This window comes from Acomys minous (genome assembly GCF_964271855.1).
Source record: "Acomys minous genome assembly, chromosome: 14".
NCBI classification, from domain to species: Eukaryota; Metazoa; Chordata; class Mammalia; order Rodentia; family Muridae; genus Acomys; species Acomys minous.
In genome coordinates, this window is record NC_140496.1 from 11,435,058 (window position 1) to 11,461,112 (window position 26,055).

Below are 26,055 nucleotides of genomic sequence, written 5' to 3' on the forward strand. Positions count from 1 at the left end.
GCCATTCCACACAATAGGACTGCATGTGGGTCCCACTGTGTATGTGTGCCATGCCATAACTAACTTTCATGCCAGTTTTATCATATGCCTCCCACATGCTGATGGCTTTTCTGGAAACACTGGGCACTCAGGTAATGGAAAAAAGAATGGTAAAGAAGCTACCAAACAGGTATTATAGCAAATTCATCTTTATCTAGAAGAAATTTGAATATGAATTGGTTTTCAAACAGGCATTGAGCAAAGAGCTGGCTGAGGCCAAAACACAGACACATTCACCCGGAGTCTTTTGTCTCATAAACAAAAGTTATTATTTGTCATGAAGAGGGAAGGGAAGATGGATGGTGGGGGGTGCTGGGAATGGCAGAATATGAAGGAGTGGGGAAGAGCTCCATCCTGCATCCCCTGCAACTGTCCCAGGATGAGCATGGCAGGCTTGGTGCTCCTAGGGCTCGCACTGAGCACTGGGGCAGCTGTGGCTAAGTCAGAAGGAAGCGGGCTCTGCTTACGGAGCCAGGTGCTCTTCAGAGACGCTTGTTATGAATTCCTGCCACTGGGACATCCCTTCCAGGGTGCCCAGGGCTGGTGTGAGGGGCACGGAGGCCATCTGGTCTTCATTCGGGATGAAGACACTCAGCGGTTCCTGCAGAAGCACATTACCCAGGACAGAGAATGGTGGATTGGACTCACAGGAACCTCAGCACCCAATGGCACCAAGGGAGGTGGGTGCTGTGTGGCTGTGTCTGATGGGGAGTGTGTGATAAACATCCTATTGCTGCCTTGCACCTAGAGGCCCCCGGGGCAAATTAACATGTCCTAACTCTCATGGCCAGGAGACCATCCTCTGGAGTTGTTCAGTAGGCCATGTATAACAGTAGTAACAGCAGAGGAGCTGGTCTAAAAACCTGTTTGTCATCCTCTTGTTCTGGGGTCTATGCTCTCTGTGCTGTGTCTCTGTACATTCCAGAGAAGGTCAAGTCTTATGCCTGAACAGTTCCAACCACTTCCTTTAGGGCTGTAGAAACTTCTGGAGCAATGCAAGGCCCTCTGTATGAGCTCAACCCATGCCCAGACCTCCTGCTCAGGAGGCATTTCCTGTAAGTGTCATGGGACACTCTGGGCTCTGCATCTTGCCACTCCTAATGAGCACCACCTTTTATGGGTCTCCCAAGATGGTGTCCAGGGAGGTCTGAGCGTTTGAAACTAACGATGAGGACACATACCCATTCTCTGCTGTGGGGAAGAGAGGCACTGACTGAGCTCCTATGGCATAGTAGAAGTTGAGTTAGGGCAAACTCTCCGCTTAAGAGAGGCAGGTAAGAGAGGATTCTTGATGTACCTGTTTTCACTCAGGCTCTGCGACCTGGCTGGACACTACAAAGGTGAACTACAGCAACTGGCAGGAAGGGCATGCCACACCTGCCCCAGGGACCTGCGGCTACATCAAGAGTGGCTCTCCATCCCAGTGGGCTGCCTTAGAGGATTGTGCCCGGCCCCTTGCCTTCATCTGCGAGTTTGGTAAGCTGGTCCTGTGGGGGCTCTCCCTCCCTGCCCCTCCATCTCTATCTGCCTATCTGCTTCCTTGATTGATCCTCCCATCACTATATGTTTCTTGTGGTCTTTCTTTCTTCCTAACTCAGTTTCTCCTTTGTGCCTCTTTGTGGGTCTCTCCGAGTCTCTTACTTCCTGTTCATGTGCCTTGCCTGTAGATTTCCTTTGACACCATCTTGTTTCCGTCTCTGGGTCTCCCCCACCCCAGCCTGTATGATGCTCTGTATCTTTCTGGGTCTCCCTTCTTCTCTGGGTCTCCTCTGCTCTCCAGTTGGCCCCACTCCATCCTTGTATCTCACAGATCTGGCCTAGCACTTACCCAGCTCTTGTGTGTTCCTAAGTTGTCACCTTCCTTTGTTGCAGGGGTCGGCCGCAGCCTGGCCTGTGAGGGCCACAATGCCACCATGCACTGTGGCTCTGGAGAGGTCATCCAAGTCCAGGATGCTTTCTACGGCCGGCAGAGCCCCTATTTGTGCACCCAAGGTGTCTGGCCTCCCTCAGACCTGGAGGGAGAATGTGGCTTGGTCGGCGTCAAGGATGAGGTGGCAGGTAGGACCCCAGTGCTCCACAGCTCTGGCTGAACCAGAGAGCAGTTTCTGGTTTTTGAAACACATCAAAGGGGCCTGGAAGATTATGATGTTTTTCGGACATGGCCTGGGCCTCCTCCATGTGGGGAACCAGTCAGTCTTTGTCTACAGCACTAAGCTCTTGACCAGGACACTGAGGTAGTCCTGGCCATCAAACCTAGCTTCTGGGGCAGGAAGGCACCCCTCCTGGGCACAGAGAAGGTCAATTTAGTTAACCCAAAACATTTTAAATTTACAGAACATTTCAAAGCTACAAGTGAGAATAAAGACAGCTCGATTGTGTGGCTTATGTCTGTAATCCTTGCATCTGGGATATGGAGGAAAAGAGGATCAGGTTCAAGGTCATCCTTAGCTACTTAGCAAGCTCGGGTTACACAACACCCTGTCTCAAGCAAGCCAGCAAAGAATAAAGAGTTTTGTGATAAACTCCCAGAGGGCCACTGCCCATGTAATTACCATGTTAATACCATGTAACTTCATAGCATTAGCTTAAGATTATTCATAAAGAATGAACATGACATCACAGGAGCTTTTCCCTGGGCCTATTATTGCTACAGACGTGGTGGTTACTAGCCACACAGCTGGTCCTCAGCTCTGTCTTCTTCCCGTGCATCTCTGAGCCTTGTGTGATCTTCGCTATGGAAATGGTGCTGTCTTCTATGTGTGTCTTTCCGTGGCTCGGGTTTTGTGGTTGGTTTAGGTTTACAGTCAGCTTCTTGCAGCATAGTCTTAAGGTTGTTAATGAGATGTGGGGTTCAGATTGTTCTATTTTTAGCTTGTCTCTTATACAATTCCCACCCCCATATGTATGTAGGGCCAGAAGACAACTTAGGTGTTGTCATTTCTCAGGGTTCATCTGCCTCGTTTCTCTTGAAGCAGGGTGTCTCATTAGAGTTGAACTCACTAGGGTAGACTAGACTAGCTATCCAGCAAGCCCCAGGGATGTGCCTGTCTCCGCTTCTCCAGTGCTAGGATTATAAACATGTACCTCTATACCCTGCTTTTTCATCTGGGTCCTGGGGTTGAACTCGGGTCCCCGTGTTGGCATGGCAGGCACTTTACTGACAACATCGTCTCCCCAGCCACTGGGACAGACATTTCTGATGCTATGTCCTGAATATGTGGCACTTTCCCTACAGCTCCCCCTACCCCTAAACCAGACCCCTCCTTACCCCATCAAGTACTCAGGGTCTTCCTGGGGATTACAGGGGCTTCCTGGGGTCTCCTGTGAAGACCCCCAGGACCTTCTTATATTGAGGACATCAGGGAATCTTTTGGCTGCCTACCTGTTGCAGCGACCACTTTTCAGACACCAGAGACCTGGAAAGGCAGGTGTTCTCAGCTCTTCAGCTAATGAGGCCATAACAGTGCACATGCCCAGTCTGGGAGCCCCAGGCCTCAGGTCCAGCCTCCCAAGGTGTGCCTGTTAGCAGTCCCCCTCTGAGGCTCTGTCTCTAACCAAAGACCCCGTGACAATTATGGGGTGCAGAGTGTTCTCTGAGCCTCCTCCATCTGGGGAGAGCATGTCTCTTCTCCCTTGGAACTCTTCCTTGCCCACTCCCCTGGGAGCTGGCATGAGGGTAGAAAACTATTGAAATCAGCTTGTACTTCTCAACATCTCTCTTTTGAGTTCTAGCACTCTGGCACTGTGTCCTCCAAGATGGAAGGACTTCCACTGGACAAGGTGAGGAAGGCTTCCTCATCACACTACAGTGGAGCCAGGCTGACTGCTTCCTCAATGGTTTAGCTCCAAGTTTTGGAAACAGGGCACAGCACACCTCAGAGAGAACAGTGGAAGGGAACCTCAAACCTCACTGGGAAGGGGGAGAGAACCTGGCAGGGCCCCCAACACCTGACTGTATCTGAGTGCCCAATCACTTTAATCATCCAGTGGCCAATAAACATTTATTGAGGACCGATTGTGCTGTGCTACCCTGAGCTGTAAAGATAGGACCAATCAAACTGTCTGTGGTCAAAGAACTCAGAGTCCAGTGGGGAGACAGATAAATGCCGCCATGGAAGGGAGCAAAAGGCACTATGTATTTACTCACGTAAAACATGCTTTATACGGGGGCTGGAGAGATGGCTCAGAGGTTAAGGGCACTGACTGCTCTTCCAGAGGTCCTGAGTTCAATTCCCAGCAACCACATATAATGTGATTTGGTGCCCTCTTCTGGTGTGCAGGTGTACATCCAGGCAGAGCACTGTATACATAATAAATACATTTAAAAAAAAAACATGCTTTATATCTTCCACATGCCGGCTGTGTATGGGCGATCCAAGAGCACACGGAACCTTTAAAACCCTCCCCAGGCCCTTGGAGGCTAGTGGTGTGGATGCTCATAGGAATCTGCAGCCCGATGAAGAAGCATCCCCATTTAGGGCTCATTGGGAATGACTCGAGAGAGCTGGGGGTGTAGCTCACTGAAGACGGCCTGCCTAGTATGTGGGAGGCCTTAGGTTTAATTCTTAGAACCCCGCTTCCCATAGACTCTCAAAAACCACAATTCAAAAGAACCAATACTTGGTTGGATGCAGTGGCCCATACCAACAGGTCCAGAAACTCAGGAGGTAGAGAAAAGAGGATTTTTTTTTTTTTGAGGTTGAAGATTAAGGTCACCTAAAACAGCAGAGTGAAACTCCACCTGCCTCACTTTCCATATTTTGAAATCAATTAGCTGTGGTGGTGCACCCCTTTAACCTCAGCAGAGGTAGGTGGATCTCTCTGAGTTCATGGCTAACTCAAGGCTAGCCTGATCTACATAGAGAGACCTGGTTCAGCCAGGATGACCTAGTGAGACCTTGTCTCAAAAAAAAAAAAAAAAAAAAAGAGGGGGGGGGAATGTAGAAAGGAAGAGAGGAAGGAGAAAGGAAGAGGAGGAAGGAGCAGAGGAAGAAGGAAGGGGGAAGGAAATCAATCAATCAATTAATATGTTAGGTCACTAAACAGGGTGGATTAAATTTTTCTAAAGTCCTGGAAGTTCTGAGAAGCCAATCAGTTTTTACGGTTCCTAAAACTGTGGGTGTGATGAACCAGGCCTTAAAAAGCCACTCACAAGGCACAGGGTCTTTGCAGATAGGCTTAAGGTCACTGGTCACCTGACTTGGGGATGGAGAGGCTGGATTGTCCAGTTGAGAAAAATGTAAACACAGGAGCCCCTCTAGGTGGCAACAGCAGAGAGCTGGGGAGGAGAAGCAACCGAAGTTCCAGATGTGGGTAGAATAGCTGCACTGCTCTGGCTTGGAGAGGCCACATTCAGGGAGGAAGCATTTGACAGGACTGGACTCTGCCTCCAAAGTGGCATTGGCTGTAGGCTTTCCCGGAACCCAGAGAAAGGAAAGCAGCCCAGGCCAGCCCACCCGGAGTTTTGACCTTTAGAACTGAAGGCCAAGAGTCTGTGTTGTTTCAAGCCACTGTTTGAGCAGCTGGAGATGAGGATGTGTCCAGCACATGTGCATGGACCAGGGAGTCAGGAACATGAGAGTACTTGCAATGTGGGACAGAGTTGAATGAGGGGGACTCGTGGGCAGGGTCAAGGGTCCACTGACTGGGTGACCCCCGGAAGAGTGGGAGGTAAGAAGCTACCAGGAAAAGCGCAGGTGGGGAAGGGAGTGTGAAATGTCCTATAGGAAGGTGGAGTTTGGTAGTATAGAGAACTCCAGAGTGCATGGTGTGAAGACAGGAAATCCACCTGGACTTTTTCCTATTGGGTAGGGAGGGGGGCTGCTAGGCAGCGGGTAGTGTGGGGTGTCTCAGGTGTGGGGCCTGGGACTTGGTTTTAAAGGCACCCCCAAGCTACTGTGAATGCCTGTGTATGCTAGAACAAACAGGGAGGCTAAGATCTGAAACCTAGGTGGGGGATGCAGGTGGCACATTTAAGAACTGGAAAGACTTTAGACCCAGAAGCTAGCCTCGTGGTACCGCTCGCTGGCGGGAGTCCAGGATGCTGTGATGCTTCTGGCTTGGACCACTCTGTGTCCTGAGGTACATAGGGCTAAAAGAGAGACCAAGAGAGGAAGAGTCCCATGTGGAGAGAGGGGGGAGGGGGGGAAAGAAAGAGCAATGTTAAACTGGAGGGCTGTCGAGTAACAGACATCAACTCTCTAACAGTTACACAGGTCAGAGTGCAAGATCAAGATATCAACAGGGCCAACCCCTCCCCCCCCCCCCCACCAGGAAGGCTTCCCAGCCCCTTCTGGCTGTTTTCTGCTATCCCTTGGTGTCCTTGGCTTTGTGGAATCATCACTTTCTCTTTCTGTTTTACAAGCCGTAGACAGAGAATCACTAGCCCCTGGTTGCTGTCAACGCCATGATTGATATCAGCATAGCAAACAGGAAGAAGGGAGGAATCCCAGCCCAGGATGGCATCTGGGGACTCGGGGTGGGGGGTGGGGTGAGGGGTAGGGTGGGGTGGGTAATGTGTCTTCCTGGCTAAACAACTCCCCAGGTACTTAAATATGTCACAGCCCAGAGCAAACATAGGTGGTTTCCTTGTCATCTTAGCTCAGGGCCTGTAGGTGCCAGGAAACATTTGAGCGGATGAAGTAACACGTCTGTGATGCTCTGCTGACTTTGTGTCCTGTTGTCTCTCACGCCGTTCCCATCTCTGCGCAATGTGGATGTCTCCCAGGCCAGTGTCAAGGGCTGCAGGCATGCCAGGTGGCCGCAGATGGTTCATACTTTGGAGACCCGTGCCCCATGAGGGGCAGCTACCTGTGGGTGCAGTACCAGTGTCTGGAAGGTGAGTCTCCAACTAGGTGGACATGGGGGGGGGGGAGGTTCTTATTTCTGCCTTCTGCCAGCCTAAAATCCCCCTCCCCAGGTGACAGATCTGATGTGTGAAGTGAACTTCCCCTACAACAACTCCCTGTGGCCATACACCGCTGCTTCCTGGCTTGCTCTCTTGGAGACATTTGCACCCATGCATACACACGATTCCTTTTAAAATAGAATTTTTTTTTAAAAAAATTTTTTATTTTATATGTATGGACGCTTTGCCTTTCTCTCTCTCTCTCTCTCTCTCTCTCTCTCTCTCTCTCTCTCTCTCTCTCTCTCTCTGTGTGTGTGTGTCTGCGTGCAATATGCATGTGGTGCCTGCAAAGGTCAGATGAGGACAGTGATCACTAGAATTGGGGTCACAGTTGCTGTGAGCCTCCATGTAGGAGCTGGGAACTGAACCCAGGTCCTCTGTAAGAGCAACACAAGCACTCCTAAACGTCAAACCATCTCTCCAGCCTTAACATGAGACCCTTAAAAGTCACAACATAACCCGTATAATCACAATTGGTAAACATTTCATTAAAAAGAAGGGAAAATTCTTCCCTTCAATTTGACAGCTCTATTTCCCCTAAGGAAATCCTGTTAATATTGTGAGGACATTTTTTTTTATCTCATATTTTTGGTGGTGTGTGCCTAGTCTCTAACGGCTGAGCCATCTCTTCAGCCTGACATTTTTTTTTCTACACTTAAAAATGCTTACTGACATGGCTATGAGAAAATATATTTGCATTTTGAACTAAAACATAATTGTATGAAACATATTAATCTACAGCTCAACATTTTTTTTTCATTATATAAACACAGCCCAGACGCATCTCTTAAGTCCCTCCCTTGTATTTTGGAGGGCGGGGTAGCTTGGTTTCATGACCCCACCGAGTTGAAGCTGGGCCTTGACACCAAGGCATGGCTGTGGCGCTGTCCACCAAAGCACGGGCAGTTCAGCAGTGGCTACACCACACTGAAGACTTGACTTCCCCTCCCCCTTGCAGCCCTCCACTACCCATGGCTCTCTAGTAAAGGGTGGGGCCCCAGGAGACTCTCTCCTCAGCCCGTGATTGAATGCCACTCACTCAGGGCTGTGCAGGCTACTGCTGCTGTGTGAGCCCTAGCTTGACACGGACCTGGCATCATTTTCCGAGACAAAGTTGCTAGTAGCTAGGGTGCTGAGTGTGTTTAAGTGCTGGTAGATAGCACTGAACTACCCTCCTAAGCTGCATCAGTTCACTTTCCTACAGAGACGGGTGAGAGCACCAACTTCCCTTAAGGATGAGACGCCGCACTGTACCATCCTGTGACAAATGACTCAGAAAAGCAACATCGGCCCAGGGCATGAGCAACAAGGACCTGAAAGGAAAAGATGAGTCAGAGTGGGCCGGGTGCCCAGCGACATCTAGCATGGCAGAGTTGAGGCTGTAGGAGGACAGGTACAGGAAGGGGACGGTGGCAGCCAACAGGCTTTACTCACGGCATTAGTTGGTTTGTCATGTCTGGGTCAAACAAGATGGAGTTTGCCATTCCCCATCTGGGAAGAGCAGGCTGTATGTGTTGGCATCAACTTCTGTTTGACGGTTTTGCTGGTGGGCTAAGCGTGTCTTTTGGAGATCTGCCAGCCGCTGTGTGTCACTGAAGTGTGTGACTTAGGGCAGAGGAAAGATGGGTAGGGTGTGGCCACAACATTTTGCCCTGTCCCTGTGAACCAGTGTGTTCTGATCATAGTTGTCCTCTGATTCACAAAGAGGGAGTCAGTGCCCCAGGTCATGTACTCACAGATCACCACTGCACCCTGTGTGCCCCTCACAGGACCCAGCTGCACCCTCAGCACCCCTCACAGGACCCAGCTGTACCCTGAGGGCCCCTCACAGGACCCAGCTGTACCCTGAGTACCCCTCACAGGACCTAGTTGCGCCCTCAGCAACCCTCACAGGACCCAGCTGCGCCCTCAGCACCCCTCACAGGACCCAGCTGCACCCTGAGCACCCCTCACAGGACCCAGCTGCGCCCTGAGCACCCCTCACAGGACCCAGCTGCACCCTCAGCACCCCTCACAGGACCCAGCTGCACCCTGAGCACCCCTCACAGGACCCAGCTGCGCCCTGAGCACCCCTCACAGGACCCAGCTGCACCCTCAGCACCCCTCACAGGACCCAGCTGCGCCCTCAGCACCCCTCACAGGACCCAGCTGCGCCCTGAGCACCCCTCACAGGACCCAGCTGCGCCCTGAGCACCCCTCACAGGACCCAGCTGCGCCCTCAGCACCCCTCACAGGACCCAGCTGCGCCCTCAGCACCCCTCACAGGACCCAGCTGCGCCCTCAGCACCCCTCACAGGACCCAGCTGCGCCCTCAGCACCCCTCACAAGACCCAGCTGCGCCCTCAGCACCCCTCACAAGACCCAGCTGCGCCCTCAGCACCCCTCACAGGACCCAGCTGCACCCTCAGCACCCCTCACAGGACCCAGCTGTACCCTCAGCACCCCTCACAGGACCCAGCTGTACCCTCAGCACCCCTCACAGGACCCAGCTGCACCCTCAGCACCCCTCACAGGACCCAGCTGCGCCCTCAGCACCCCTCACAGGACCCAGCTGCGCCCTGAGCACCCCTCACAGGACCCAGCTGCACCCTCAGCACCCCTCACAGGACCCAGCTGCACCCTGAGCACCCCTCACAGGACCCAGCTGCGCCCTGAGCACCCCTCACAGGACCCAGCTGCACCCTGAGCACCCCTCACAGGACCCAGCTGCACCCTGAGCACCCCTCACAGGACCCAGCTGCACCCTCAGCACCCCTCACAGGACCCAGCTGCACCCTGAGCACCCCTCACAGGACCCAGCTGCACCCTAAGCACCCCTCACAGCTGAGGCTGAGAGCCTGGTGGCGTTCTGGCTTGATCCAGGGAGTCCTCCACACAGATTTCAGCATCCAGGCGCTGGGAGGCTGCAGCACACAGTCACACAGGGCTATATGGAGTCCTGCCTGGTTCTCCTTGTCTCACTCCACCCGACCCCAGCTTTTGAAGTTCAAGGCTTACAAAGTTTACTATGAAGTGGTTTAGAGTTCAAGTAGACTTTCTTTCTTTTCTTTTCTTTTTTTGTTTTGTTTTTGTTTTTATAGACAGGGTTTCTCTATATAGCCTTGGCTGTCCTAGATTTGCTTTGTAGACCATGTTGGCCCTGAACTTACATTGATCTACCTGCCTCTGCCTCCCCAGTGCTGGAATTACAGGTGTGCGCCGCCATGTCTAGCTTTTCTTTCTTTCTTTCTTTCTTTTTTTTTTTTTCTTCGAGACAAGGTCTCTCTATGTTAGCCTTGGCTGTCCTGGACTCGCTTGTAGACCAGACTGGCCTCGAACTCACAGCAATCTGCCTGCCTCTGCCTCCCAAGTGCTGGGATTAAAGGCGTGCGTCACCATGCCTGGCCCACAAGTAGACTTTCTTAAAGAAGGTTTTTGGTCCGTCCTTCCTTCCTTCCTTCCTTCCTTCCTTCCTTCCTTCCTTCCTTTTTTAATTTGAATTAGTTGTTTTAGCCATTATAAAATAGATTTGGATCACTGGTTAAATAAATTAGGGTGTATTATGCAGCTGTTGAAGAGAAGAACATGGCTGTGGGACCATCACACACACCAATCTCTGTGATGCATTAGGCTAAAAAGTGCAAGAGTATGCACGTTTGTGTGTGTTTGTGTGCCTGTGGCTCTCTCTACAAAGCAACCCAGAATTGTGGTGACAATGCCTGCCACTAAGCACCAGACAGGGGTCTTGAGGAATATATGTGCTTTCAGGGAGTGCTTTCAGTTGGCAGAGTGCTTGCCTCATATGTGATAGGCCCTGGGTTTGATCCCCAATACCACATATATGCAGGTATAGTGGTACATGTTTGTAACCTCAGCATTCAGGAGCTACAGGCAGGAGGATCAGAAGTTCAAGGTCATCCAAAACTATATTTTGTATTTTGAAGGCTAGGATCTATAGACCCTGCCTCAAAAATTAAATAAAATTAAAAGTAAAGAATTAAAATAATTAAATGAATTAATTAAATTATAAATAATTATAAAAATAAGTTAAATAATAAATAAATAAAATAATAATTAAGATAATTAAAAATAAAGAAAAAGAAAAAATTTAAAAGGCCAGAGAGATGGCTCAGAAGTGGAGGCTGCTATGGCCTGATACCCTGAGTTCGATACCTGAAGGCCACATGGTGAAAAGAGAGGATTGACTCCTGCAGGTTGTCCTCTAACCTTCACATACGCACACATACATGTTCATGTATGTCACACACATGTTCATGTATGTCACACACATGATAGATGTTAAATAGATAGCTAGATAATAGCTAGATAGACAGATAGGTAGGTAGATAGATGATAGATAAATGGTATATAGATAGATAGACAGATAGATAGATATTTCAAAAGTAAAAATAACCAGGAGGCAGAGACAGGTGGATTGATGTGAGTTTGAGGCTAGCCTTGTCTACATAGTGAGTTCCAGGTTAGCCAGGGCTATGTAAAGAGACCCTGTCTCAAAATGAAATGAAACGAAATGAAACAGGATAGTAAAACTATAATACACTTTAAATGCCTTGTATAAAAGCAATGGTCACATAGGTAGAAGAAACTGACTTTTAAGGAGAAGCAAACATCTTTGGTTCACAAATTCACAAAACATCATGCTTGAGTCTGCAGGCTTGCGGCTGGTGGTGCCCGATGGGAGCTTCGTCTTTGACAATGTCACCATCTCCCTGACGTGGCTCCTTTCTCCCTACATTGGAAACCTGTCCTGCATACTCAGCATGGGAGACGGCCACACTCTTGACCCCTACTACCCACCCAGGTAAGAGGGACCTCAGATCTTTAAGACAGGTTGTATCAGTCAGCTTTTGCTGTATAACAAGCTACCTCCAAACCTAATGACTAGAACCATTATTTTCATTTCTCGTGGTTCTGGGGGAGGGCTGGATGGACTTCCCGGTTGGGCTGACCCCGGGGGTGGTGACTGGCCAAGGAAGGCCTCACTCTCTCACATGTCCCACGGTCAACTGGATGTCAGCTGAGGGTACATACTGTTCATCATCACACAGGCTGGCTGGGGCTTGATCCCATGTGGTAGAGGGGTTTTTAGGGCTCCTACAGTGTGCTCAGGCTCCATCTCAGCAATTCTGTGCCATCTTCACCTGACCTCTGACCTCCTGAGCTTTGTTGCACAGTGTTTTGCATCACAGTCCAGCCACTCTCGTCTGTGCGCCTTGGACCATGTCATCCCTCTCCAAGCCTCAATTATTTTGTCTATGAAAACAAGATGTTAGGGCTGGAATCTTAGTTAGGGCTTCTATTGCTGTGATGTTACACCATAACCCAAAAGCAACTTGGGAAGGAAAAAGTTTAATCAGCTTACCCTTCCACAGCACTGTTTATCACTGAAGGAAGTCAGGACAGGAACTCAAACACAGCAGGATCCTGGAGGCAGGAGCTGATGCAGAGGCCGTGGAGGGGTGCTGCTTACTGGCTTGCTTCACAGGGTTTGCTCAGCCTGCTTTCTTATAGAAGCCAGGACCACCAGCCCAGGGATGGCCCCGCCCACAATGGGCTGGGCCCTCCTCCATTGGTCACTAATTGAGAAAATGCCTTACAGCTGGATCTCATGGCAGGGGGGGTGGGGTGTGCCTCGTCTGAGGCTCCTTCCTCTCTGATGACTCTAGCTTGTGTCAAGTGGATACAACACCAGCCAGTACAGCCGATGAGAACGCCTCAGTGGTAAAGGACCTGAATTTGATTCCCCAGAACCCACTAAAAAACAAAAAACCCAAACCCTGCTAGGCATGGTGGTCTACCCTGTCACCCCAGTGCTGTGGATACAGGAACAGGAAGAGCCCTAAGGCCCGATGGCCAGCCCGCCCAGCGTACTTGATGAGTTCTAGGTTAATGGAAGAATCCCGTCATTAAAAAAAAAAAAAAAAAAAAAAAAAAAAAAAAAAAAAGGCGGACAATACCCAAAGAATGACATCTGAGGTTTTCTTTTCACCTCTGCATGCACCCACATACACATGTACATGCATGTATGCGTGCGTGCGTACATGCCTACACATGTCACCTCAGTACATAAGCAATGCTATCTCCCTAATACATGTCCTGGCAGTAGCTCTAAGCCTAAGCAAAAGTCACTAGAATTTTGTCTCCTTTAAGAGAAATAAGTCCAGCCCTCCACCCCCCCCCCCACCTGAGTGATCCAATTTCATCTGCTTTAATGATCCACTGGACCTTGAAATTACCCAGCCACGTCTGTCATTTTTATTCACACTGTGACAGTCCTTTCTCATGCTTTCCTGGTTTGGCCAGCAGCATTAGCACGTGAGTCACCGTGTGGATAACTGCATGGCGTTTTAAAAATTACACAGAAGCCGTACTGGGCAAATGTCATTGTGCTTCCCTCCCCCTTCCTCTCTTCCCCACTTTCTCCCTTTCCTTCCTTCCTTTATTCTTTCCTTCATATTTATTTCTTCTTTTAAAAACATTTATTTATTTGTTATTTATTTATGATGAGGGGCATGCTTGTGCCATATGCGCATGCGGAGGCCAGAGGACTATTTTAAGGAGTCAAATGTCTCCTTCCACCCTGTGGGTTCTAGAAACGGAGCTTAAGCCATGAGACTTGACAGCAAGTACCCTTACCCACTGCGCCATCTTATCGTCCCACCCTCCCCTTCCCCCCTTCTAGATAGAATCTCATTCCATACTTACTAGGTACCCCAGGCTGGCCTTGAACTTCATAGCCTCTTGCCTCACACCAAGTGCTTAGATTATAGGTATGAGCCACCATCCCTCCCCCCCACCTCCCCACCTTCCACCCCCCTCCCCCCCTCCCCCTGCCTCCCACCCCCCACCCCCCACCTCTCCCACCTCCACCCCTGTTCTCACTTGCTTGGTTTTTGCAATGCTGGGACTTGAACCTAGGGCCTCATGCATGCTAAATTAGGGCTTTACCACTGAACTAAGCACAGAGCCTAGTTGTGCTTAGCTACTTGTTAGTCTAAGAGGCAGAAACTCTAAGATTGAACCTCATTCCTAGCGTGGATACCTACATGAGCTGAGGGTAGAATCCAACCTCATAGAGAAGCAGCCCTGCTTTGGAAGCACCCTTTTTGTCTTGTGTTTGGTGTCCTTATCCATACATGTGGCAGGCTGTTCCCTTTCTCTGTCCCGGACAAGCTTCCTCATATCTGAGGTTGTATTATGGCTCTTATGAGTCAATTTATATAAAGCCGACTTTGTCCAAGCCACAGAATCAGGTAACCACTTGCCCCCTGCTGGTACAACTGGGGATTGACCGTTTTTTCTCTGCCCATTGGGAGTTGCCTCCATACCTAGGCTGTCTTCAGGGTGACAATCTTGTTGGGAGGACGCTAATATACAAGGCAACACAAGCCTTGGGGAGGACCAGATGCACACAGACCTCTGAGAGGCACAGAGGGAGGTGATGGCTGGTGAGAACTTTAAAGCTGCAGTCTCTGGGTTTGGGGGCAAAGACAGTGGTTTTTCAACCTTCCTAATGCTACATAAGTACGGCCCTTTAATACATATCCTCATGTTGTGGTGACCACAACCATAAAATTACCTTCATTGCTACTTCATAACTGTAATTCTGCTACTGTTATAAATCATAATGCAAATATCTTTGTTTTCCAAAGGTCTTAGGAGACCTCTCTGGAAAGGTCTTTTGAGACCCACAGGTTGAGAAATGCTGATCTAGAGTCAGGCCTGGCCTGGATCTGAAGAAGCAGGTTATACTCTGAATACACTCAGTCTTCCGGGTACTCATGGGTATGGGGGAAGACGAAAGGTTCTGGAAAGTTCAACAGTACCCTGGGAGGAAAAGCCATTAATGTTTGCCTGTGTGAGGAGTCTGTTCCTAGGAGAGGAAGGAGGGTACCATGAGTAGATACTGATGAGGTCAGGAGGAGGAGGGTACTGAGCCAGAGTAGAAGGTGAGGTCAAAGTGGAATGTCATGGGCGACACTGCTGATGCCACAGAGTTGCAGAGCATGTGCAGCTCTTAGTGCCAGGGAGTGTCAGTCACATATTGTCACTGAGCAGCAAATGGATGCTGAATGTCCCTAGGGGACACAATGTGAATCCTTGGGGTGAAGCATCTCCCTTCAAGCAAGGGGATTCCTAGAGACACACTCAATGGTGGCTCTTGGGGGGAACACACGCCATCTGCTGCAAAGGCGAGAAGACACCTCTTCAGGCTTGGCATGTGATCTGCAATCTTAATGCCGTTGCCACGGGGATGAAGCAGTGGCTTGCTATGCAAGCACGAAGACCCGAGTTTGATTCCTCAGAAACCCATGTGAAACAGCTGGACATAGTGATGCATGCCTGTAATCCCAGAGGCGGGGAGGCAGAGACAGGTGGAGGCCTGGAGCTTGCTAGCTACCAGTCGGGCCGAACTAGATGGACAGTTCCAGGTAATAGTGAGAAACTCTATATCAGAGCAAGGTGGGCTGGGCATGGTTGTCCATGCCTTTAGCTCCTGTACCCAGGAGATGTAGATCATCGTGATTTTAAGGCCATCCTGGTCCCAACCCATCCAGGGATATATAGGGAAACCCTGTTCCAAAATCAAACAAACACCAAGGTAGACAGAGATCTGAGCAACAACACCTTTGGCCTCCAGCTGCATGGTGGTGTACACCTGCAGCGCCTCCAGCTGCATGGTGCTGTACACCTGTAATTCTAGCACTTGAGAGGTGGAGGCAGGACAACTTTTGTTGTTGTTGTTGTTGTTTTTTAAAGGTTTATTTATTATGTATACAGTGTTTTGCCTGCATATGTGCCTCCACGCCAGAAGAGGGCACCAGATCTCATTCTAGATGGTTGTGAGCTACTATGTGGTTGCTGGGAATTGAACTCAGGACCTTTGGAAGAGCAGCCAGTGCTCTTAACCTCTCTCCAGGCCCAAGTACCAGAAGTTTAAAGTCATCCTCAGCTAGATAGCAAAACTTGAGGCCTGAACGACATTAGGCCTTGTCTAAAACTAAAACAAGATCACACAGATGAACAGGGGAAGGCAAAGCCTTCCGGGAGGAGAGCTACATAACGATTGGTGGCCTTGGAGTGAGACAAAGGAAGTGGAGAGGCCTCTGCATGACCAGTAGGTTAGGCAGGAAAAGGGGCAGGAGATGAGGGCACAGGCTGGGATCGAAAGGGCTGTGGGCCACACTGGACATACTAAGTTAAAATGAAAGGACAAGGTTGCCTATGAGTTTGATAAGTTTCTGTTCTGATGGTGAAACGGCAGTCGTGGTCTTTTACAAATGGCAAAAATGAGGCTGGGGAAGGTGGTCTAGAGCAAAGCAGGAAGGCCCAGAGAAGGGGTTCCATGAGCCAAAGTGGAAGTCAGTAGCAGAAAAGAACTTTCAGAGGCTGGAAAGATGGACCAGCCAGTAAAGAACTTGCAATGTGAGCCAGGTGCAGTGGCGCACCTCTGTAATCCAGCACTTGGGGATGCAGAGGCAGGTGGATCTCTGTGAGTTCAAGGCTAGCCTGGTTTACAAAGGAGTCCAAGACAGCCAAGGCTATACAGAGAAACCCTATCTGGAAAAAAAAATACAAAACCAACCGACCAACCAAGCAATGAAACAAACAAGAAACCAACAACAAAAACCAACCCCCAAACCAAAAACCAAACCAACCAAACAAAAAGAACTTGCAATGCAAGCATGAGGACCTGAGTTCGATTCCCAGCATCAACATAAAAGGTCAGGCATGATGGAGTGCACTTGCAAGACTCCCAGGCCTGCGGAAGCTGAGGCAAGAGGACCCCTGGAGCTCACCGGACTCTTGAAGAACAGCTGAGATCGACACACACACACACACACACACACACACACACACACACACACCAGTAAAACAAATAATTGTTTTCAAAGGGCTGGCAGCTGACACTTTTCAAGGCTGGCCAATCCTATTTCTGATCTGCAGCTGAGCTGTTACAGTGTGACCTCTTCTTCCCTGACACAGACAGCAGGGTGTGCTGTGTGACATCTTTTTCTTTCTTCTGTCATACTTTTATTATTTTTTATTTTTTGAGACTAGCTTCAAAGTCACTATAGAGCAGAGGATGACTCTGAACTTCTAATCTTCTACCTCCCCCTGCTGGGTGCTGGGACCACAGATGTACTCCATCACAGGCAGCTAACAGAGTGCTGGAGATCACACTCTGAGCTTCATGCAGGCTAGGCAAGCCTTCTCCCATCTTGCCTTTGCAGAGCCAGGGAGTTGTGAATGCGTGCACGCTTCTTAAAGCTTGTGTTCCTCTTATCGCCCCTCCCCACAAGTGTGTCCAGCAACGTGACCCACCAGTTTACCTCTCCTGGGGAGTTCACTGTGTTTGCTGAGTGTACCACCAGTGAGTGGCACGTGACTGCTCAGAAGCAAGTGGTACTTGAAGACAAGATGGAGATGCCCCGTGTCACTGGGTGTGCCGGCCTGTCTGCATCTGGAGCCAGCCTTCTCTGTCAGGCTGTCTTTGGGGAACCCCTGTGGATTCAGGTGGATGTGGATGGAGGTGAGTCTGTAGGATGGAGCAAGTTGAGGCAAGTGGGAGGATCCGCGCCCTCCAGATCTATCTTGTTAACCAGAGGCTTTAGTGTCTTAGCTACCATTGTTTATTTATTTAATACCCATGGTGTCTTCACAGCGCTAAGCACTTGACCTGTACTGGCCCACTCACAATAGACCCCACATTAATTTACCCCACGTCAGAAGGCTAGTGAGGCAGTATGAACCCCCATATTCCCAAGGCTCTTTCTGTATGTCCAGGGGGCGGATTTCAATAAGAAGAGGTGGGACTGGGAGGGTTGCCAGCTGGGCCCAAGCCCATCTCACACCGCCAGCACTGACAATGAGTGTGGTACCATCCTGTGGCCATGAGGCCTGGCAATGTCCTGCTGTGCACAGGGATACGACCTTATCAACAGTTCCACACTCTGATTGGACACAGTGTCTCCTAATTAAGGAAGAGGCCATTTTGGTTGGTTACAACATCTGCTTTGATTCATTGAGGTTTCCACACTGATTGGTCACAGCATCCGTTCTAATTTGTTACAGAAATCACTCCAATTTGCCACAGTAGTCCTTAGCACATCCATCCTGACTGGCTGGTGCTTAGACAGTTTCCACTGATATTTTAAGTAGCACCACTTCTATGCACAAAGACTCCATGCCTTATGCACCGCAGCCTTTTCCCACAAAGCACAGTCCAGGTAGAGGTCTGAGATGAGCCCTGTTGACATAAATTATGCCGCGCAGAGCTAGGATGATGGTGACAATAACGTGGAGAATGTTGGTGGTGATGGTGATGGTGGTGACGATGATGGTGGTGACGATGATGGTGGTGACGATGATGATGGTGGTGATAAAGATCATCAAATGAGTAACTATCTGACTCAGCATGATCTCCTTCACTCTGAGAGTCTTTTCTTAAAAAAAAAAAGAGATTTATTTATTATTTATATAGTATCCTGCCTGCATGTGTGCCTGCACACCAGAAGAGGGCACCAGCTCTCATTACAGATGGTTACGGGCCACCATGTGGTTGCTGGGAATTGAACTCAGGACCTTTGGAGGAACAGCCAGAGCTCTCTTCACCTCTGAGCCATCTCTCCAGCCCTAACTTGTGACAGTCTTAATGTGATCGTGATGGGCTCTGACAGCACACATGTGACTCCTCTCTGTTCTTGTGTGCCTACTGCCTAATGAGGGCTGATATGTGCACCTGGGGTAGAGTAAAATAATCTTTCGTTGATTTATAGTCATCTTGCAAATATAAATGTGTATCAGCTCTTTGCCAGGTGTGGAAAAAGCAGGGATACACATGAAAGTTAAGGGTCCTGTTCCTATAGGGCCTTATGCTATCAACATCATCACCAAATGATCATCACCTCCATTATCATCACCATCATCACCAAATAATCACCATCATCACCACCATCACCATCATCACCACCATCATCATCACCACCATCATCACCATCATCACCAAATGATCAGTGCCACCATTATCTTCACCATGATCACCATTATTATCACCATCATCGTCATTATCAGTGCCTCTTCCTTCTCCTCCTCTTCCTCTCCTTCCTTTTTCCTCCCATCAGTATCCAATGAGAAATATATTTGGCTTGGCTTCAACTGGAAAGAATATCATTTGTTACTGGACATGGTGGCGCACGCCTTTAATCCCAGCACTTGGGAGGCAGAGGCAGGCAGATTGCTGAGTTCGAGGCCAGCCTGGTCTACAAAGTGAGTCCAGGACAGCCAAGGCTACACAGAGAGACCCTGTCTCGAAAAACTGGGGGGAAAAAAAGAATACCATTTGCTGCACACCTCGCACTTTCAGCCAAATATAATGTTTGGCATCTATCTAGGACAGTCATATGCAGACGGCTAGGGAGGCCCCACCTGTGGAGAACAGGCTGAATTCCATAGAGATCTATCTGGCCCAGGAGGTCATCGATGGATGTTGAAGGAACCACTTCCACCCTCTTTGGCTAAAAACAAGACTTGAAGTTCATTCTCATGCATCAAAATCCTTGTGTCCACTCAGAGGTGCCTTTTTTAAGTTTCCCACCCCAGGGATGTGGTTATCATCAAGATGGTTTAAGCATTTGCTATAAACTTCTAGGCTCAAGGGCACAAATATATAACAGCGAGGCTGTGGCTGCAACTCAGTTGGTAGCATATTTGCTATCTGAGAAACCCTGGGTTTGATCTCCAGTTCCATGTAACCTGAGCATAGTGGTGCTTGCCTGTAATCCTAACACTTGAGAGGTTCAGACAGGAAAGTCAAGAGTTCAAGGCCAGCCTCTGCTACATTAGGCCCTGTCTCAAAAACAAACAAACAATATAAAAATGAGCAGAGAGGACCCAGAAAGTAAAACAATAAAAAATTACTTATTAAGCCAAAACTCAGATATAATTAGCATTTAGGGAGGGTGGTCTGTCCTTATGTATTTCTCCAGACCCATACCTATGTCTACTGCAGAATCTGACATCAGAACTCAGTCTGCACGATCTCAGAATGCCACCTGCATAGTTGGTAACAGTCTTCCTCAATTTCCCTTACCCCACCTAGGAGCTGATGTGACTTACGTTGTGCTTTCGGGTAATATAACTCTGGCTGAGTTCACCACCCAGAGGGGCTCGCAGCCCTACAATCTGACTCTGGACAGAGAGATCCAGAAGCTGCTGGGCCCTGGGAAGTACCACCTGAAGATCCAAGCTGTGGGCACCACCTCTGCCCCCTCCGGGACCGTCACTGTGCACTTTGTGGAGCTGCTGTCAGGGCTGCAGGCCTCCTGGGCTTCTGACCATGTGGAGCTTGGGAGGGACCTGTTGGTCAATGTCTCGGTGGCTCATGGTACCCTGGAGGAGCTGACTTTTGAGGTGGTGGGACTCAATGCAAACTTCTCCCAGAAGGAAGACAGTGTTGGGCGACCCTCTGGAACCTACCACGTGGCGGTTCCTGTTGAAGGTACTGGGCTTGGTAGCTCCCCACTCCGGCACCCCTACTTTTCCATTTCTCATTTGGCTCCATCAGGTTTTCTGTGACTCCCAAATGCAATGATGGCTCACCTGGCCACCGTGCCTAAGGCCCTCCTGAGTACTATCTGTCACCCTTAGAGTTTCTAGCTGTCTATAGAGGCGCTCAACCTGGACACTTCTTGTATCATTTTTGTTGTCTCTCTTTTTATTCTTTGATAATTTCATATGTGGATATAATGCATTTTTTATCATCTTCATCCCTCATCAGCCTCTTATACCCCTCCTACTCCCTCTGAAAACCTTTCCCCCAATACTTCTTCCTGTGTGTGTGTGTGTGTGTGTGTGTGTGTGTGTGTGTGTGTGTGTGTATTTATCCCACAGACTTTAATTAAGGCTACTTGTAGGACATAGGTTATGTCCTGAAGCATGGTCTAATACCACTGACGAAAAATGTCCTTTCAGCAACCATTAATTCCCTATAGCTTCTCAGATAGAGGTACAGCCTTACCTCTGATGTTTGGGACTAGACAATTCCTTGTCATTGTGGGGTTTACATTGCATACAGTAGAATATGTAGCAGTAGCCACGATTTCTACCCACTAAAGGCAAGTGGTGTGTGCCATCGTCCTGGGCTACGACAGCTAAAAATGTCTGAGAACATTGACAAAGGAATTCTGAGAGACACAGCCGACCCCATGGAGAACCACTAGGAGACAGCAGGTGTCTTGAGTGCCTCCCAGCACCAGCATTCCTAGAGGAGAGCAGGTTGAGGAAACTTCAGTCTGCTCTGGTGAGAGAGATGAAGACTGAAAGTGGAGATGATGATGATGATGATGATGATGATGATGATGATGGTGATGATGATGGTGATGATGATGGTGATGACGGCGGGGTGGGGAAGTAGGTCGGGAGAAAGCATCGAGACTATGCTGGATGAGGGATGCCTGGCTGGCACCAGCTGGGAGGTCACAGCACACGTTTGCCCTACATCTGGAATGGACTGACTACCCTGGCGGGTGGGTTGATACGATTTTTAGGCTGTGAGTCTTGGGTAGCCTAGGACCCTGCCCACACCTTCCCTGGGGCTCCGACGGGTGCCAGGAAGGAGGTGACACTGGCAGGTGTGAGGGTCTCAGGCCTTCTGCCAAGGACCTGGCATGAACCAGCAAAGAGAATGGCAGATTCCACAGGAGAGTCACTGGGGCTTTGCTAAGTGCTGCCCACTACAGCCGCCTCATCCTGCAGAGACTTGATGGCTCCTTCCCCACGCTCTTCTCCAAGAGTCTTGCTCGGGACAGGAAGGAGCCAAAGGGTAGTGAAATGAGAAAACACACACCATGCTGGGGCTTTAATCCTCACAACAAGTGGCAGACATATCCAATATGTGGTCCGGGATAGATATGAATGCAGCCCAACAGAAAGCTGTAAACTTACTGAAAATATTATGAGATTTATTTATTTTATTTTCGGTAACTCAGTTGCTAAGTTCTCGGGTTGAACTTTGCAGGTGACACCATGTCCCAATGCCCTAAGGTGGGCACACCTGCTGACTTTTGTCGCCCTCTGCTCCAGCTGAAGCTATTCATTGAAGTCTATGCCTTCTTAACTAATAGAATCGGGACAGTCCAGTGGCGTTTTGGCTCATTCTCATATTAACAGATTTCCTTTCTCCCTAAGGCCAGATGATCTGGGCCTCTCCGGTAAGAGGGAGGACACAGAAGGAGCAAGTCAGGACTTCCACCCTGGGTGGACATGTTTGAAATGGCCTCTGTTAGTAGCCTCTGTGGGCTCCTGAGACCAGCTGCTGGGCCCCTCAGGGTGGTGAGGGTGGTACCCCCCCCTTCAGCTGGCTGCACATAGACAGCATCTTCCTCTCCTTGCTCCCTCACCATCCCTCTCCCAAAGGCCCACATCTGATCCATAGACAGTTCTTACCCATCCTTGGTCCGTGTATTTTCCAGAAGCAGAAAGACATCAATCACGTATTCTTGGCCTCTCTCTATTCCCCACCTTCATCCCCATCACGACTGATCCCAGAGGGCATGAATAAGGAACCTGCCTACGGAGCTCTCCGGCCTCAAAGAACCTTCTCAGCCTTTGCAGTGTAGCTCTGTCCCACTTTCATCTCATGCACCGTACCCCACTCCAAGCTTGCTATGTCCCTGTGTCATGTTCTTTCACCTGTGTGTCCCCAGAGCCTTGACTGGTATACAGTAGGACTCACCAGTCCTTAAAGGCTGAGAGATTCCAGGGCTGCACTTAGGCAGCCAGACAGGCACATCTAGACAGAGCCGTCTCCTCTGTGCCACAGAGTTTGCGACAACGCCAGTGACTCTTTCCCTTTGCATTGCAGGTACTTTTCTGGTCACTGCGCATGTGCGGAACGCTTTCTCAGACTTGAGCTTGGACATTGGAAACATCACAGTCACAGGCAAGGAGTTTGTACTCTCCGGAGTCCAGGGCGCGGAACCTGCCTGGGGGTCTAGTGAGGAGCCCTTCAATAAGCCTCCGGACACGGAGCCCATTCCACGGTCTCAGACTCCTCTGCGGGCTCTACAGCTACTGAACGTGCTTAGAGGTTCTTCCTGCCGTGACTCCCTGAACTGCACGGCACAGTGCTCAGAACGTAACGCTCATATTATCTCAGGCATTATATTTAGAGGCTATCTGAAGTACGGGAGACAGGCTGAAGCTTTCTTCACCTTCTGTGATGGCCTGAGGGTGTGGCTCAGCCGGTAGAGCTCTTCCTTAGCACACAGAAGCCCTGGACTCCCCCTCCCCGCCTGTAGGGCTACAAAAATATACAAGATGAGGGCTGAGGAGCTAACTCGGTGCGTCAAGAGCTCGCCGTGCAGTTGTGAGCACCCGAGGGCAGACCGCTAGCACCCAGGCAAAAGCCAGGCAAGGCAGCTGCAGGTCCATCACCCACAGAACCTTCTTATCTGTGTCCCTATCACCTGAGTGGTTGACATCTTGGGACAAACATGATCTCTTTGTTTTTAATTAATTATTATTTTTAGAGGAATCTTACTGTGTTGTCTAGACTTGCCACAAACTGTAGGCTCACATACTCCTCTTGCTGCCTCAACCACTGCGCCCCTCTCCTGCCCTGAATATGCGCCACAATCCTTGCATGACACTGCCTTTGACAATATTTAATAATGTTTCCCACCAAATCTTAATGCTTTTTGTTATTATCTTCACAGCCCCTTCCAGTCTCCAAGAACCGTCTGGAATAAATGCTGAAGCAAAGAACGTGAGCATCTTTAAAATATTCAGCTTCACAAGAAAAAACTATCCAGGCGCTCTGCTTTAACTTTTGGGTTCAGGATACTCACCCTGGGAGTCCCATGAGCTTTCTTCCATTTGAAAAGAGGCCCCAAAGCATGTTCTCTAACCACAACAGGGTCAGGTTGTAAAACACGCTGGGTTGTGTTGGCAGGCCTTAGCACACTTCTGTTTAAAAAAAAAATAGGAGAATCAGAAAATATTTCTTTTCTTTTTTTCTTTTGCTTTCTTTCTTTTTTTAGGGACAGGCTTTCTCTGTGTAGCCTTGGCTGACCTAGACTTACTTTGTAGACCAGGCTGGCCTCGAATTCACAGAGATCCACCTGCCTCTGTCTCCTGAGGGCTGGGATTAAAGGTGTACGCCACCACACCTGGCTTCAGAAAATATTTCTAACTAAAATGATAATGGCATGCAATCCACCCACATTTGTGGGCTGTGGCTGATGTGTACTCAGGGGAAATTCATAGCGGTTAGCACTAATTTTGGGAGCGTCTTCAGCTCCTTTCCCTTGACAATGGGCAGGCACTTACTGATAACAAAGACCTACTGTGTGTCTACAGTGTTAGAGAAGGGACACTAGGGGCTGAGGTGAGAGGTTGAAAAGGCAGATGTGGGGCTGGAGAGATGACTCAGTGGTTAAGAGCCCTGTCTGCTCTTCCAAAGGTCCTGAGTTCAATTCCCAGCAACCACATGGTGGCTTGCAACTACCTATACTGAGATTTGGTGCCCTCTTCTGGTGTGCAAGCTCACATGCAGGTAGAAAACTGTATAAATAAGCAAATAAATAAATATTTAAATAAATAAATACTTAAAAAAAAGAAAGATAGAAAGAAAGAAAGAAAGAAAGAAAAGAAAAGGCAGATGTGGTCTCTGCCTTCCTGAAGCTTAGGGATAAATACCCGGGAAGAAAGAAACTGAGTCTTGTGCATCTAATAGAAACCATGTGGACTGACAGCAGTGGTCAGAGTGTGCCCTCACAGGTGTGCTCAGAGGCGACACAAGGACTGAGAGGCTGGCTCAGTGGTGAAAGCTCTTGCTATGTGGCATAAACAGGACACAAGAGCAAGCACCTGTCATCCCGGTGCTCTGACAAGATGGGAAGTGGGGCCACAAGGATTCCCAGGAGCACAAAGGCCAAGTAGCCAGACATAGCCACGGGAGGATAAGAGCCAGCATCACAAACAAAGTGGACAGCAAAGACTGACGGATGACATGTCCTCTGACCTTCACAGGCTCAGGGCACACACAGGCCATCAGAGGTTGAGTTCCCCTGTAGCCTCATGTTATTCCGGGTCAAGGCTTGAGCAAGGGTACCCATAGCTAAGTTGTTTAGCTGGTCCCATCAGCAATTACTTCCAGAATCCACTTCTGGCCTGATGATTCCTCTGCCAGAACTGACATGCTCTCTGTTGCCTAGCCAGGACTGTCTTCTCTTCTTTCTGATGCTTCTGGGAGCCCATCCCATGGGGAAGCTTCTCTGTCTCCGTGGCAACCGTGGGCATCAGAAGCTAGTGAACCCTCAGAGGGACAGATACCTGGAGACTCAGAACATGGCTGGAGGGCACAGGTTCATGACTCTGAGACTTGGCTGGTCCTAAGCCCTGTGTTCTTTTTAGTTTTTCTTTCTTTGTGTGTGAATGTGCATGAGTATGTGGCGACCTGAGGACAACCTCAGGTGTTGTTCTTCTAGAACCGTCCATCTTGGTTTTGTTTTGGTTTTGAGGCCAGGTTTCTCTCTATCCTAGAGGTTGTCAAGTAGCCTAGTCTGGTTTGCCAGTGAGTGTAGTGAGACTTCTGGAAGTTTGGGTTCTAAAAACAAATTTTAAAAAATACAACACAAAAATATTATTAGAATACGTTTTGGTTGTAATCCCAGGCGTGGGGCTGTGGGGCTACTTTGAGGCAGCTGGCTATGATTTGCCTCATGCTGTAGCAGAGGTATAGTTTTGCTATCTGCAGATAGTTTCTGCGATTGTGTGATGTTTGGAATTCTGGGGACTTTTCAGAAGATATAGATCTGCTGAGGCCCCAACAGGTGGGGTCAGTGGTTTTGTGAAGGGAGCACGGGGTGAGTGTGTGTGTGTGTGTGTGGGTGTTGTTGGCTGTGGTTTGTTAGGAGTCATGCTTAAAGAAGAAACAAGAAAAAAAATTAGATTCAGAGAGCTCTCTTTCTCCCTCTAGTATTCTCTCTCTCCTATCTAGTGAGAGAGGGTAAAACCAGGGGTGAGGGACAGAAAAGGTGGGGGAAAGAAGAAACCACAAAGTAGCTTAGACCAGCTACAAGGAAACCCCAGAGATCCACCCGTTT

General features: G+C 49.2%; 1 protein-coding gene and 1 long non-coding RNA gene across 2 annotated transcripts in view; one reads left to right on the forward strand and one right to left on the reverse strand.

The window, feature by feature from the left end:
- Window positions 1-334: 334 nt before the first annotated feature.
- Window positions 335-26,055, forward strand: part of LOC311583671 (polycystin-1-like protein 2) — a gene marked incomplete at its 5' end in the record, with an annotated part of 92,282 nt that continues 66,561 nt past the window's right edge. Inside the window, 9 exons of the mRNA XM_084757453.1 lie at window positions 335-719; window positions 1,351-1,515; window positions 1,912-2,097; window positions 6,767-6,877; window positions 11,600-11,747; window positions 17,251-17,480; window positions 20,049-20,447; window positions 22,812-22,889; window positions 23,665-23,714. Coding sequence (XP_084613579.1) covers window positions 335-719; window positions 1,351-1,515; window positions 1,912-2,097; window positions 6,767-6,877; window positions 11,600-11,747; window positions 17,251-17,480; window positions 20,049-20,447; window positions 22,812-22,889; window positions 23,665-23,714 — 1,752 coding nt within the window. The remainder of the gene's footprint in view (window positions 720-1,350; window positions 1,516-1,911; window positions 2,098-6,766; window positions 6,878-11,599; window positions 11,748-17,250; window positions 17,481-20,048; window positions 20,448-22,811; window positions 22,890-23,664; window positions 23,715-26,055) is intronic.
- On the reverse strand, window positions 17,890-25,174 carry LOC311583673. Its single transcript, XR_014774632.1, has 3 exons — window positions 24,972-25,174; window positions 23,793-23,914; window positions 17,890-18,393 (listed from the first exon to the last, which is right to left on the reverse strand). It is a non-coding gene; the product is annotated as an uncharacterized lncRNA (long non-coding RNA).